The following is a 15674-nucleotide window of genomic DNA, read 5'->3' as shown; positions in this document are numbered from 1 at the left end:
GTAGTAGGATCATAAAAGAGAACCTAGAAGTTGTAGGCTTCCATAAAGGATAAATGATGGGTAGATTCATTAAGGTACTACGAGGATGTAAACTTATGAGTCAAATGCAAGGATGACTCTGTCCTAATTCAGAGATTCAGGCTCGTCCTTGTATATGGGTATAAAGGTCAGAATATTTGCCTCTCAACTCCTATGAATATGATCTGCGTGACAGTGGTAATGACATCTAACATGTAGGTTGTGTCACTACGTGATAAGCATTGTTTCGAGTGCTTTACTTATATTATCTAAGTCTTATAATAACCCTACATAGTATGCACTTTTATTTACATTTTACAGACTAATCTTTTTCACAGACTCACTGAGTCATATTGAAGTTCATAGATCTAAGTGACAGAAGCAGGATTCACATTCCAGCATTCTGGCTTCTAAGGGTCCATGCCATGAGCCACTATGCTTTATTGCCTTTATAAAAATGCTAATTAAATGGGTTGTGATACTGGGGAAACAAACTGACATATCAAGACAGCTTATATATACTAGAGTTTTTTTTTATAAGGAGATACATGTAGTACAAGGAAAATAATTTAAACTTTCTTTTCATCATGTACAAGTAATGTTCTATAGAATTAAATTCATGTAAATGACATGGCATGATGTCAAATGAGAAAAGGTATGAAAGCAGTACTATGATTACAGCCAAGAACAGAGGATATATTAGATACAACCAAATTCTTGAAGCACAATCTTGCACTGCAAATGTCAGTATGAATTCATTATTCCTTATATTTTATTCATTAATTCAACAAATAAATATCATTTTGATTGTTCATGTCTTGGAGATATGCACCTTCCTGTCAGTTATTGGTCATGAAATACAGTCCCATGTTCAAATTTCCTAAAAAGCAGAAGAAATGATAATTAGAAATATTGCTGTTACTGCCCTTTCTGAAGAAGTGTGAAGGAGATAAAAGGCGCTGATTTCCAGAGTGAAAGAAGACATTTTTCAGGAAGGCAATTGAAAATTAAGGAAGACAAATCAATTAGCTTTATGAAATATAAGAACCTGTATGTGTGAATCCAAGCAAAGTAAGGTAGATATGATAGAAGGAGGGGGAAAAAAAAAAAGAACAAGATGAAATAGAAAGCCTTAGAAAGAAAGCATACAGCTTAAGATTTTAAAACCTAGTATCTGGAATCAGAAAACCTTTCATATGCTGTGTGTCCTCAGACTGGTTACATAACATTTCTGTTTCTCAATTTCTTATTTTATAATAGAGGGACAGTCACCCCTACCCTGTCTGTGTGCTGTCTATGCAATTTTAGATATGATGGGTACCGAACACAAAAGTACAAGAGAAGTTTAAAGAAATAGTTAATATTTTGGAACATGAAAACTTAGGGGAAAAAAAGCATTATTTTGAAGGAGAGCTAATACCTTGAAACTACAGTGGGGAGAGGAAAGGATCAAGAATAGGAGATGTACAAAGAATTACCAAAAATATATATAAACAGGGCAAATGACGTAGGCCTAAGGAGGAGGGAATCCACTCACGCCTCCAAAGTATGTTGTTTTTTATAGTCATTTAAAAAAAGCCAGGAGTGCTATAAAGCAGGGCAAGTTAAAAAAGAAAAGATGGAACGAATATAGGCTTTATCTTATTCAAAAATATGTGTTATTTATATTTTCTGAGCATTTATAGCAATAAAATAGTTTCGACATGATAGCACTCTAAGTGAAAGCCATATTATAAAATGCCATTTTATAAAATTTAAGGGAAGGAAGCAATTTTGCATTTAAGAAGCAGTTACCTCTGCTTTGCCACATGTGGACTGATAGGAAGTTTTGAAAGGGGACAATGTAGAGAGAGGACTGGGGAGAGAGTCCATTTCCTGAAACAAATTAGGGCCAGTGCTGTGGCTGTTCTGTCACTAAGATCAAAACGCCGTAATCAAAAAACCAAAACCGTTGCCATTCAGTCATTTCTAACTCATGGCAAGCCCATGTGTTACAGAGTAGAACTGCTTCATAGGATTTACTTGGCTGTAATCTTAATGGAATCAGGCCTTTCTTTCATGGCACCGCTGGGTGGATTTGAACTGTCAACCTTTAGGTTAATAGTTGAGCACGAACTGTTGTGCCACCATCCCATTCAAAACAGAATAATGGGAACACGTATACTAATCATAGCATGAGAAATCTCCCTTCCTCAAAACCCCACTTGTATCCTGACTCCTCAAAGATGACTTCTAATGTAGCTCAAATGACAGGGGTTGGGTTCTCTGGCTCTTCTCAATCAGGGATTGTTGTTGAACTTGAAAAAAAAATTTTTTTTTTTTGCATTTATCATTGTACCTCTCTTCTGATTCCATTTGGTCACTGACACATTGCACCCCATCTCAGCAGAGCCCTGACATGATTCTAAGTGATCAGAGTACATGTGTATCATGCTACCAATAATCACCTGCAAAAACAGGTGTCAGAAATGGCATGCCTCATTTACATATTTGGGTATTCCAAAAGAAATTTATTTTTCACTTTGAAAATACTAACATCTTTTTTAGAAGCAGCAGATTAACCTTGTTTATTTATGTTTGGACAGCAGCCAAACAGAGATGGAAATAGCCTGTTATGCATAAAAGTATATTTAGAATCACAACATTAAAATATGATTATTGCTAAACATTGGAAAACATAAAAATACATCAGAAAGAAAATCAAAATCCTCTATAACCTTATTATAAATATGGCTTTGTATCCTGCCTTTTCACTTATAACACTGGGAGAATTTTCTCATGCTAAAAAAAAATTTTTTTTTTTTCATTAAATAACCTTTGAATATATTAAGCACCTGCTTCTTTTAGCTTTTGGTGATTTCTACAGTATAGTTAATAACCACTCCCCCATTATGGGAGATTAATAATTTCCTATAAAAATCATCAAAGGCTATATCTATATTCTAGGCCTGACAATATGACAAAAGGAGCCCTGGTGGCACAGTGGTTAAGTGCTCAGCTGCTAACCGAAAAGGTCGGCAGTTTGAACTCACCAGTTGTTCCTCAGGAGAAAAATGTGGCAGTCTGCTTCTGTAAAGATTACAGCCTTGGAAACACTATGGGGCAGTTCTACTCTATCCTACAGGGTTGTTATGAATTGGAATCAACTCAACAGCGATGGGTTTTTTTGTTGTTATTGTTATTGTTGTTTTGGACAATATGATACTCAAACTGAAGGCAATAGGGAAATGTTCTTGTTACAATAATAGTTATCATTTTGTCTCTCCCAAACTCATTCACAGAAGGATTTCCAGATGCAAGGTTTCAACAGAACCACTGTGGTCACACAGTTCATCCTGGTGGGCTTTTCCAGCCTCGGGGAGCTCCAGCTGCTGCTTTTTGTCATCTTCCTTCTCCTGTACTTGACAATCCTGGTGGCCAATGCAACCATCATGGCTGTCATCCACTTCAGCCGGATGCTACACACACCCATGTATGGCTTTCTGTTCATCCTTTCCTTTTCTGAGTCTTGCTACACATTTGTCATCATCCCTCAGCTGCTGGTCCACCTGCTCTCAGCCACCAAGACTATCTCCTTCATGGCCTGTGCCACCCAGCTCTTCTTTTTCCTTTGTTTTGCCTGCACTAACTGCTTTCTCATTGCAGCCATGGGATATGATCGCTATGTGGCAATTTGCCATCCCCTGAGGTACACTCTCATCATGGACAAAAGGCTAGGGTTGGGGTTGGTTTCTCTGTCAGGAGTCACAGGGTTCTTAATTGCTTTGGTGGCTACCAACCTCATCTGTGACATGCCTTTTTGTGGCCCCAACAGGGTCAACCACTATTTCTGTGACATGGCACCTGTCATCAAGTTGGCCTGCACAGACACCCAAGTAAAAGAACTGGCACTATTCAGCCTCAGCATCCTGGTTATCACGGTGCCCTTTCTTTTAATTCTCATATCCTATGGCTTCATTGTTAATACCATCCTGAAGATCCCCTCAGCTGAGGGCAAGAGAAAGGCCTTTGCCACCTGTGCCTCCCACCTCACTGTGGTCTTCGTCCACTATGGCTGTGCGTCCATCATCTACCTTCGGCCCAAGTCCAAGTCTGCTTCAGACAAGGATCAGTTGGTGGCGGTGACCTACACTGTGGTCACTCCCCTACTTAATCCTCTCGTCTACAGTCTGAGGAACCAGGATGTGAAGGCTGCACTGAAAAGATTTCTGCGAATGCCTGTGGCCACCAAGGTGATCTAAAGGAAAATTTTAAATTTAATCAGAAAGGGAAGAAGTCAAAGGCATGACATTTTCTCTGTCCCTTTGTCTGTCTATATATGACTTGGGGAATGTGTCCAAGGATTAAGACCACTGTTGCCTTTTTCTTTCCTTTCATTCTAGAAAAAGTACAGACCACTCTACAGACTACATCATCCAATGCCTGGTCAATGAAGGACTTACACTTGACAAAGAGCGGAAAGCATGATAGTTTTTCAAGGGAAAAACACAATATCCAAGCCAAAATGTGGACAAGGATTGCTCTTGCAGTTGGGCTAAGAAAACAGGGTCTAAAGTTACTGGAAGAATCTTATTCAGAACACAAGCATTCATATTAAATGCACTGTGTGTCAGGCTCTACCCTAAGTGAAAAAATTAAGATGAATAATTTATAGTTTATGGAGGTAGGGGAGCAGGTAGGTGGAAAGAAAAACAATGAAAAAAAAAAGTAATGCAAGATAATCAGACCTGTTAAAAGCATATCAACAAAGGGTTATGAGAAACAAAAGAAGAAATATTGAATTCCTTCTGAAAGAAAACATCTTTGGAGTAAGTGGGGCAAGGGGAATGAAAATTTGAGCTGGGCCTTGAAACGAGAACAAGATTTCAATGATAGGGAATTAGATTTTCCCGTTACAAAAACATTGGTCAATATTACCAGAACTGTTGATTTTTTATGATGCTAATTGTAAATTTGATGTAATTTCTTCTTTTCCTTTGCTTCTGTATGATGATTTGTTTAAGCCTTCCAGTGGATGTAGTTTTATTTTAATAATAGACTATAATAACCACTAATGGCATTTTCATACTTGCTGCTCGGGTGGAATGTAATGTTCTGAAGAGGCAGGAATGTCCTTAAGCTTCAGTTGACCACCCCTACAATGGTCATAATATAAAACTTATATGAATCTAACCTTTTCATTGTAATAATTGCGACTATAAACACTAAACATAATTGATTTCCAATCCCAACTCTGTAGTTTTCAAGCTATGTAATTTGAGACAAGTTACTTAAAACTACTGAAACTGGTGAGCCTTGAGTTTTTCATCTGGACAACTGAGACTCTTTTTTAGTTAATATGTTAATTATCTAGTTAGCACAGTGCCTGTTTTCTGGTTGGGAGAGTCAATAACTCTTCATTATACCCTTTTACTGTCAACTTCCTAAACCCCTACCAGAATAAAAATCTCCAGAGTTATTAAAATTATACTGCATCACAAAAATGAAAGACTATGTTGTCATTAATTGGGTGGCCATAAAAGTTACATGTAAATGAGAAAAACGTTTCATATAATAGATTAACCAGCATGCTCTCCTCCCTCTGTAAAGCTCCCTGATTTGTTCCATGGCACAATGAACACTCAAGCCCAATAGATTACTTTCTAGGTTGCCTGCGTATTTCAGGCCCTACAACTTAAGTCAGATGAGTTTGTTTCCCAAACCATTCACAGTGGTTGTACTTATTGTTCTGTTAGCTCTATTTGTGAAATATAATTTTATATTACGTAACCCAGCAAAGTACAATTACGTAAAAGATTATTTGTTCCTAATAGAGACAAATTCAGTGTTTTGGAAAAATTATATGTGAGCAAAAGAATCACGGAAGAAAAGCAAATCATAAAAACCCAGATGTGTTAGGTACTTGGATTATTTTCCCATTGTCTCTAAATTTCTGATAATCTGTAAATTCATTAGAATTTAACAAATGTATTACAGTTGGGCTTACGGTATATGCACTTTGAAGAGCTCCAGTCAGTAGTCCAATACTCAAAGTAAAAGCCTCATCTCTAAATCAAAATATTTATAAATATATGTATATGGAAACTCTGGTGGCCTAGTGGTTAAGTCTACAGCTGCTGACCAAAAGGTCAGCAGTTCGAATCCACCAAGCGCTCCTTGGAAACTCTACAGGACAGTTCTACTCTGTCCTGTAGGGTTGCTATGAGTCAAAATCAACTCGATGACAATGGGTTTGGTTTGTTTTTTTTATGTATATTTAAATGTTTTCAGTTGAAATAAAACATTTAAGTTATACAAGAGTCATTCTTTTTATTTTCTGCTCTACGAGATTTTTTGGAATAGTCAACCAGCTACCAGTTAGGTCCAGTGAGAGGGCTTCTACTGCATGTTTTCAAATATTTAAAAAAAAAAAAAATACTTTTCTGTGGACGAGGATTTAATATGAAAGAAAAAAATCTGAATTTTGCTAAAATGGGTGAGAATATAGTTGATAAATATTCCTTAAAAATTAAAAAAAAAAACATAAGGACATATAATTTTTATTAATTGCTCCACAAATCAAGGTGCATATGCAGTTACAATTCCTGCTTTTCCAAGGTGTCACTAAACTCCTCACCCACTCCCACCTTATTAGCAAAAAATTCACTATTTCCTCATTGAGGCCTTCTACCTCTGAATTTTTCAGAAACTCTGGGGACCCTGGGGACTTACACAGATAAAAGAGGAGTCAGGGTGGTTTCTATGCCAAAGCGGAGGAGAACGGGGGCCGGTTCAGCCTGTGCTGCTGGTCCTTCCTGCCACGCCCAGCGTCATTAGGAAAGCGGTTCTACAGAGCTGATAGGCAGTGCTGCTTCACTCACTCATTTCAGAGGGCTGCCCAATTTGGCGTGGTTCTTTGAGGGATATTAATCCATTTCCCCCAGGTAAGTTAAGGTTTCTTCATACTTGTGGTTCCAGGCTTTAGCTCTGTGGCTCCTTAATTTCCATTCAAAACTCTATCCTGAACAACTCCAAAAAAACACCCAGTGCTGTCGAGTCGATTCCGACCGACTAGTTGCCTCAAAAGCACTGAGAACCTGTTCTTTTGTGTATGTGTCATCTCAAACATCAAGTTGCTTCCTCTTTTACCGACTAGTTGCCTCAAAAGCACTGAGAACCTGTTCTTTTGTGTATGTGTCATCTCAAACATCAAGTTGCTTCCTCTTTTACGGACTAGTTACCTCAAAAGCACTGAGAACCTGTTCTTTTGTGTATGTGTCATCTCAAACATCAAGTTGCTTCCTCTTTTCTCTTCATGAGGACCCATGCCTAGAAAAGGGGAGCTTTCGCTTTCAGATGACCGAGACAAAAGATCTAATTGCCTCTACTTTCCCCAAACAATGGAACAAATCATTTTTTTATAAGGCAAAAACCTTGCAACTACCAAAAAAAAAAAACCAAACCCAACTGTCATCAAGTCAATTCCAAGTCATAGCAACCCTGTAAGACAGAGTAGAACCGCCCCACAGGGTTTCCAAGGCTGTAACCTTTTTTTTTTAATCTTTATGGAGGCAGACTGCCACATCTTTCTCCCACGGAGCGGCTAGTGGGTTCAAATCACCGACCTTTCCGTTGGCAGCCGAGTGCTTAACCACTGCACCACCAGAGCTCCTTTGCAACTCCAGCGTTCTTTTATGTACTTTTTCAAGTGTGACTTCCTACCTACATATGTCAGTTGCTTTCAGTGGTTTAAAGGTGATGTTCTAGACTTGTTCTCAGTTGAAGTGTGGTGGGGGTGGAGGGAGGATTTTTTGTTTGAGATTAAAACTGATGGAATTCTTCCTCTGTCAGGTACCCAACACTAGTAGATCCCTCTTTAATAATAAACCACTAAAATACAACCTTGGAAAGGAAGATTACTGAAGTGTACCTTACAATTATCAGACTGCTAATTTTAAGGAAAATAATTTGTATTAGCTATCTCCCGAAATAGTATCTGAAAGTGTCTCTTGCATGCCTCAAGAAGAAAAGTCAGACTTTTCTTTTGCTTTGAAGTGATGTCAATACCATATTTTTATCGTGGGGAAAAGAAAGAGCTTTCTTGACAGAAGAAGTTGAAGGATTTTCAATTTGTCGTTCATGTCAATTTTTTCCTGAAATCATGTAATAATACACATGTTAGATAAGTAATATACTCATAACAAAAATGCTGATGCTTGTTTTGGCCAATATTTTGAAATATAAAAGCTTCTTTTGAGTTTGTTTATCCCCAACGTAAATTGACTTTTTTGCATACTGTAAGGAATGTCCTTTTTTTGTACAGTACGGCAGTTGTCGCCAAGTCAACTCTGATTGCTACCCTATGTGTATCAGAGCAGAACTGTGCTTCGTAGGGTTTTCAATGCCTGATTTTTGAAGTGGGTTGCCAGGCCTTTCTTCCAAGGCATCTCTGGATGAAGTTGAACTTCCAACCTTTCGGTTGGCAGCAGAGCACATTAACTATTTGCACCACCAGGGACTCCTTCTGTATAGTAGAGCTATTTAATCATTTGCGCTACTAACAAATATAATTAAAAGAACCTGAATAATAAGAGAAAATCTCCTCATACTACAACACAGGTATAAGGACAAAATCAGGCCCCTTTTAGCTAGTAATGATTTTTATTTAAAATAAAGAACTCCTGGCTTATTAGTGGCCTTCTGTAGAGGCTGAATGACCAAAAGACACCAGGTCACATAGCTGATGCAAATAATCACGAAACTGGTATAAGGACAAATACAAATTGAAAACACCAAAAACTAGACCTGTTGAGGTTGAGTAGATTCTGACTCAGCAACTGAATAGCACAGAGTAGAGCTGCCCACAGGGTTTCCAAGGAGCAGCTGGTGGATTCCAACTGCCAACCTTTTGGTTAGTATCCTTAGGACGAAGCTCCTCTGTTCTTTCAGAACTTCCTTTAGAACTTTAAATTCTTTCTCTGTCTCTTTGAAAAGTATGTAAATCAAGGATATTTCCTCAAGGACCTGGGGACTATATCTTTTGAAGTGTAATCATCAAGGAAAACCAGGTCCTTACCTCCCAGTTTCCTGGAAGGAGGTTAGCATAACTTCAGGTATCCTGCCATAAAGATATAAGAAAATTAGCAATTTTATCTTGAAAACATGAATGTAATGGGCTGTACCCATTTAGCTATTTAAAGGGTCAGATTCCTTTCTTTCTTTGCAATCTCTTTAGCAGATTGTCTGCGATGTATTGCATTCTGGTTTAATGCTTATTCAATAATAAAATTTTGTTTCTTTTCTATTTTTGTGCAGAGGTTTTCTGGATTGGGAGTAGATTTTGTTTTTAATTGTATTTCCCCAACACTGAGCATAACCAACAACTTTTACTCATTAATTGTAAGAAGTCGAAAAAAAACCCAAATACAGAAGTACATGATGCCCAGTGCCATTGAGTCAATTGCAACTAATAGCTACCCTATAGGAATATATAACTCACATCCCCAGGATGCATATGTTTTATCATAATTCTATCCTTCTTCCAACCTACAACTATGGCATCAAAGGAGTTCCCCATGGCCATATGACTAGGCATGAAAACCCCTAGACCTAGTTTACATGGTTCTGCTTATTACACCAGTACCAAGAAGCAGTGAACACCTGTGGCTCAGAGATGTTTCTGACTCACCAGTGGGCAGATCCTCCAGCAGAATATGTGTTTTTTTCACTTCATTTGGGTAAAGAGACAGCCAATTGTCAGGAGCACATCAACCCTGGAAAAGCTGCTATGGTCTTGCCAAATTTTTAGAGACCTAGGAGGAAGGTGATTAGACCATTGCTAATTAGGAAATTTGGGAAAGGAATGGGTAGAAAAACCTCTAAGAACAGTCCTTGAATAGATACACATTTGTATCCCACATAAATGACACAAGTAAGACCCAAAAAAATCTTAAATCATCAGTTAGATGCACTAACCTACTCTGAGAATATCAGTTGCCCTTCTCCCCCAGCCAAAAACCAAACCAGTCTTCATTGAGTGCATTCCCACTCATAGCAACCCCACAGGACAGAGTAGAGCTGCCCCATCGGGTTTTCAAAGAGCAGCTGGTAGATTTGAACTACCAACTTTCTGGTTAGCAGCCCAGCACCGAACTAGTGAACCACCAGTGCTCCAGGGTGCATATTAAATGGATGACAAAGTAGCTATGGTGGCTGTGACTGGAGCTTCCTAGAGACTCAGCAATATTCACTTTGCCTCCCAAAAGCTAACCTGTTGGTCTGTCTCTCACTACTGAATGCCAACAGCTACTATTATCAAGAAAAATCTATTTGTTTTTTCTGTTTGTCACAATTCTGCCTTAAATTTGCCAGAATGACCTATTGAGGACTCAATACAGCACCAACTTTAAGAACACACCTTGAAATAGAAGTAGGCCATTTTGTGGAAGGCCAGTAATTGACACGTGGTTGTTTTACCGGCCCTAGTGGTTAAAGATATGGACTGCTAACCAGAAGGTTGGCAATTACAAACCACCAGCTGCTCCTTAGGAGAAAGATGTGGCAGTCTGCTTCCACAGAGATTTACAGCCTTTAAAACCGTATGGGGTCGCTATGAGCCAGGATCTACTTGAGGGCAGTGGGCTCGGTTTTTTTTTTTTTTTTTTTTTTGGTTTGGTTTTTCAGGAGGAGCCCTGGTGGCACAGTGGTTAATCTCTGGTTGCTAACCAGAAGGTATGTTGTTCAAACCCACCAGCCACTCCGCAGGGGAAAGATGTGGCAATCTGATTCTGTAAAAATTAAACCAAAACCAAACCCACTGCCGTGGAGTCTACTCTGCCCTATAGGGTTGCTCTGAGTCAGAATCGACTGAATAGCATTGGGCTTGATTTGACTGGTCTTGTGGGAACACAAGGAGTGAGGCAGAAGGGATTAGCTTTCAATTTTTATTCTCAAATTTCACCAAAATATTTTCTTCCCAATCTTTTTCTCCACTCCATCCCTATTCTCTACTGGTCTATAGAATTTTAGGTCCAAGGGAGGAACTCTTCCTTAATAATGGGGCCACTGAACTAAACAATGAGAGCAATTGGTTATTTCAGGTTTCCCAAGCTATTGAACAAACAAGTAAATAAAGAGATTGTGGTATTACTCGGGGTGACTTACCTTACTTTCAGAGAGAATTTAGGTTGCAGTTATATTATGGGGATCAGAACAAATGATAGAATGTTGAGATTGCCTTTTCATGCTTTATGGTACTACCTTGCCTAGAGATAAAAACGGTACCTACAACCTCATGAAAGCAGTTTCTCCAAGGTCCTTGACTTCTCAGAAATGGAGATTTAGTCAGTGCCAACCAGCTACTAGGCTAAGTTGAGGTAAGGGAATATGGAAATGGCAACTGAGTAAATTAAACATAAATAAATATCAATTACATTATAATTAATGGAAGAAATGAGGATTGTAGCCCCTAAGTGTGTTTAAACATTTTTTTAAATGTCCTTTTTTTTTTTTTTTCCAGTTCCACATTACTGTATTAAAAAGTGTGATGGTGGTGGTTAAATTTAACAGTTACTCCAAGGGTGGTATGATATTGACGTAGTATTATAACAGAACAAAAGAAGGGATGAACATCACCTAGAGGTCCTTACTATGTCTGATTTGTGCTTTGAGGCAGTCTTCTTTAGGAGCAGCGAATATTTTTTCATTAGTTTGTTTTAACTTCATGTTGCTTGATCCAGTAGTCAGTTTTCTGTCCTTATCATACTTAAACTAAGAGCAGCCCAGATTTACTGGTATCCTGCTTCTAATTTATCTTTACTGTTAATAACTCTCTGAATTCACCTGCTACCACACTCTTCTTCCAACTCTCCACCAGAGCCACACTGTCTTCTCGTATTTTCTAGAACACTCCAGGTATGCTCTAGTCTTAGGGCCTTTGTACTGGCTCTTGTTTCTGTCTGGAATACTCCTTTCCCAAATAAGTGCACAACCGCTAACTTGATCACCTGTTTCATGTTTCCCTTTAAATGTCACCTTCTTAATGAGGCCTAAACATCCTATTGGAAATCATCACTCCAATACCCTCACTTGCCCTATTTGATTTAGTACCTTTTAACACATGTATAATTTACTTATTTATCCTGTTTATTGTTTATTTTCTCTTTACTCCTCTTAGGATTTAAACTCTAGGAAGGCTGTTTTTGTTCACTCTTGACTCCTGTACTATGAAAGTATGTCACAGTTAGTAGATATTCAATTAAAAATATATATATTTTTTACATTAAGCATGAAAATTTGGGGAATTATGTAAAGAGATGTCTGTGTACATGGATGTACATGTGTACATACAGAGGCAAGTAAACACCTGTGTGATAGTTAATGTTATGTGTCTACTCAGCTCGGCCATGATTCTCAGTGATTTGACATTACATAATCATTCTCCATTTTGTGATCTGATTTAAGCAGCCAGTCAGTTGGAAGGGGAGTTTCTTTTGGGGTATGACCTGCATCCAATATATGTGGATGTTCTGGCAAAGCTCATTCTCTCACTCTCTCAATCCTGCACTTGTCTGGCGATCTGGCCTCCAGTTCTCGGAGAAACCTTCAGCCAGCCACCTGACCTGCAGATTTTAAATTTGCCAGCTCCTACAACCCCATGAGCCAGCAGCCTACCACCTGACCTGCAGATTTTGGGTCAATAAGCCCCTACAACCACATGAATGAGAAGAAGAATTCAGCCTGCCACCTGATCCATGGATTTGCCAGCCGCCACAATTGTGTGAGCTCTTTCTTTCAAATAAATCTCTGTCTATATATTTACGTATACATTTCACTGGTTTTGCTCCTCTAGGAACCCTGCCTAAAACGACATGTGTATATGCTTGAAAGCCCAGTAGTAAAAATTAACGGAGCTGTATACTTTTGATTTGCTCGGTGTTCCTCTTTCAGGGAACTTCCTCTCTCTGACTCCATGTAACCTAACTGGGTAAGCCAATTACAGGAACTTAACTCTTTCACCGCATGTTTGGGTTTGTGACCCCAGCAAGACCAATCCATTTCTCTCATCCAGGATTTAAAATCTCAGGTAGAGATAGAGAGGGCTGGAAATCATCCAATGACAATCTCCTGGAGAGGTGATTAACAAGATCTTACTGCTGAGATTTCTGGAGTCGCCCTGTTCCTTCACAAGGCCTCGTTATTGAGCTCTTTCTTCATGTCTATGAACTGTCCACAAACCTGTATCATTTTTGTGTTCTTAAATTAATCATGTGTGGTGTCAAGATCTATGAAGAGTCTGAGATTTTGCCCTAGTTGAAAGCTACGAAGTTTGGTGGCCACAATTTCATGGATTCTGGCAGAAAACTCCTCAGTCAAAGATAAAGGAGAGTTTGTTACTTATAATAATAACTGTAGCCACAGATCAGAATTTGTGTTGATCCCAAATCTCCACATGGAAACGTAAAGAAGGCCAGTGACACCTGTACATACAGTGGCACGTGTTACAGAAGGGAACCCAGAGCTAAGGGAACACAAATCTTTTCTAGTGAACAATAAGCAGTGCTGTCTGTGGAGGGAGACGATATCTCTGTCTTCTAAAATGGTTCATTATACAAACATTAAGAAAAAAGCAGTCTAAGGCAGCCAGTGCCTCTGCTCCCAAGACATGCATAAAAGTGAGAGACCCATGGAGAACTGTGTCCCAACAGTTGGGAGGAATTGCAGCTATACCTTACAACTACAGAAGTCTAACAAACTTTAGGACAATCTTCCTATTATGTTATGAAATTAAATCTCTTTTATTGTCTCTGGGTATGTAGATATGTCCATAGAAAAACCTGTACATAGAATACTTTTCCATTAACCTGACAAGAAATTTGGGGTTTTTCCCAAAGAAATTACACCTGAGGGGATAATTATGGATTCAAAGTCACCACTTCCTCCCAAACACCATATAAATGAACTAGTTTATATACTGAGGTTATTAAGAAAATGGATCATCCAGTCAGGCAGGCCAGGTTCTTACCCCAGGTCTGCAACTTTTTTTTTTTTTTAACCGTGTGATTTTGTCTATCCTTTTAGAACCTCATCTTCCTGAACTCTATAATGGGGCAAAGTACCAACCTTAAAAGGCCATTGTCGTGCATTGAATTGTCCCCCCCTCCCCCCCGCAAAATACCTGTCAACTCAGCTAGGTCGCGATTCCCTTATATGATTGCATGACGGTCTACCATTTTATCTTCTGATGTGATTTCCCTATATGCTGTAAATCCTATCACTATGATGTAGTAAGCTGGATTAGTGGCAGTTATATTGATGAGGTCTACAAGATTAGGTAGTGTCTTAAGCCAATCTCTTTTGAGGTGTAAAAGATAGAAGTGAGCAGAGCGACATGGGGACCTCATAGCACCAAGAAAGCAGTGCCAGGAGCAGAGCACGTCCTTTGGACCTGAGGTTCCTGCACTGACATGCTCCCAGACCAAGGGAAGACCGATGCCTCACAAGGACTTCCTTCAGATCCAACAGAGAGAGAAAGCCTTCCCCTGGAGCCAGCACCCTGAACTAGAACTTCTAGCCTACTGGACTGCGAGAAAATAAACTTCTCTTTGTTGAAGCCATCCATTTGTGGTATTTAGGTTATAGCACCAGTAAATGATTAAATAGCCATTGAAAAGGTTCAGTGTGATAATACATGTAGAGTACTAAGCATAGTGCAGGGCACAGGTGTAAATCATCCAAAAATTTTAACTTCTGTTGTGATTATTATACCATCTGTCAATAGATTCCCTAGATGGTGTGGTCGTCTCATTTAGCAGCTCAAGTATACACAGGTTCTTCCTACCACTATCATTGTTACTGCAAAATATATGATTTACCACTGCCCAGTCCCACTCTACTATTGTAGATGTCCAGAAAAATAAATCGGGAAGCCTTCTAACTTGGTCTGATGATCGAGACAAAATGATAAGGGCTCACAGTGATCTAAGCTCTAGACTCAGAGCCCAAGGCCTGGAGCCATGTTATATGCACCTGCTTAAATTTGCTTACTTTTTGACACTTTGTTCTGGCCACACTGACTAGAAATGGGTCTGGGGGAATGGTTTTCTCTACCACTAAATGGTGGAATAAATGGTTATTATAAAATTTAATCTCCATTTACTTCCATATCTTAGCAGCGAATACACAGTAAAGATTTTTAAGATTAAGACACACAGTATTTGGAATTTGATGAGGGTAAGTACACTTTATTGACTTCACAAAGGCATTCAGTTATGTAGATGAAAACAAATTATGGATAAAATTGCAAAAGAATGAAAATTTAATTGTGCACATGCGGAACTGTACGTAGACTAAAAGGCAGTCGTAGGTGGTTTAAAATTGGAAAAGGTGTGTGTCAAATTTGTATCCTTTTACCATACTTATTAAATCTATATGATGAGCAAATAATCTGAGGAGCTGGACTACATGAAGAAGAATGCAGCATCAGGATTGGAGGAAGGCTGATTAACTATCTGCATCATGCAGATGACACAACCTTGCTTACTGAAAATGAAGAGGACTTGAAGCACTTACTGAGGAAGGAAAAAGACTACAGCCTTAAGTGTGGATTATACCTCCACATAAAGAAACAAAAATCCTCACAACTGGATCAATAAACAAGATCATGGTAAACAAAGAAA

At 38.8% G+C, this 15674-nt stretch overlaps 1 protein-coding gene across 1 annotated transcript; it reads left to right on the top strand.

Moving 5' to 3' along the window:
• The first annotated feature begins 3161 nt into the window (after positions 1 to 3161).
• On the top strand, positions 3162 to 4323 carry LOC100677001 (olfactory receptor 10T2). Its single transcript, XM_003414958.3, has one exon. It carries the CDS (start codon positions 3312 to 3314, stop codon positions 4257 to 4259), a length of 948 nt encoding a protein of 315 aa, XP_003415006.2. The 5' UTR covers positions 3162 to 3311; the 3' UTR covers positions 4260 to 4323.
• Positions 4324 to 15674: the final 11351 nt, after the last annotated feature.

Source organism: Loxodonta africana, chromosome 3 (genome assembly GCF_030014295.1).
Source record: "Loxodonta africana isolate mLoxAfr1 chromosome 3, mLoxAfr1.hap2, whole genome shotgun sequence".
NCBI classification, from domain to species: Eukaryota; Metazoa; Chordata; class Mammalia; order Proboscidea; family Elephantidae; genus Loxodonta; species Loxodonta africana.
Note: the sequence above shows the minus strand (reverse complement) of the source record. Positions and strands in the feature narration are given on the sequence as shown.

Excerpts from the sequence above, each read along its gene's own strand:
- LOC100677001 (XM_003414958.3), top strand. The coding sequence starts at position 3,312 with ATGCAAGGTTTCAACAGAACCACTGTGGTCACACAGTTCATCCTGGTG.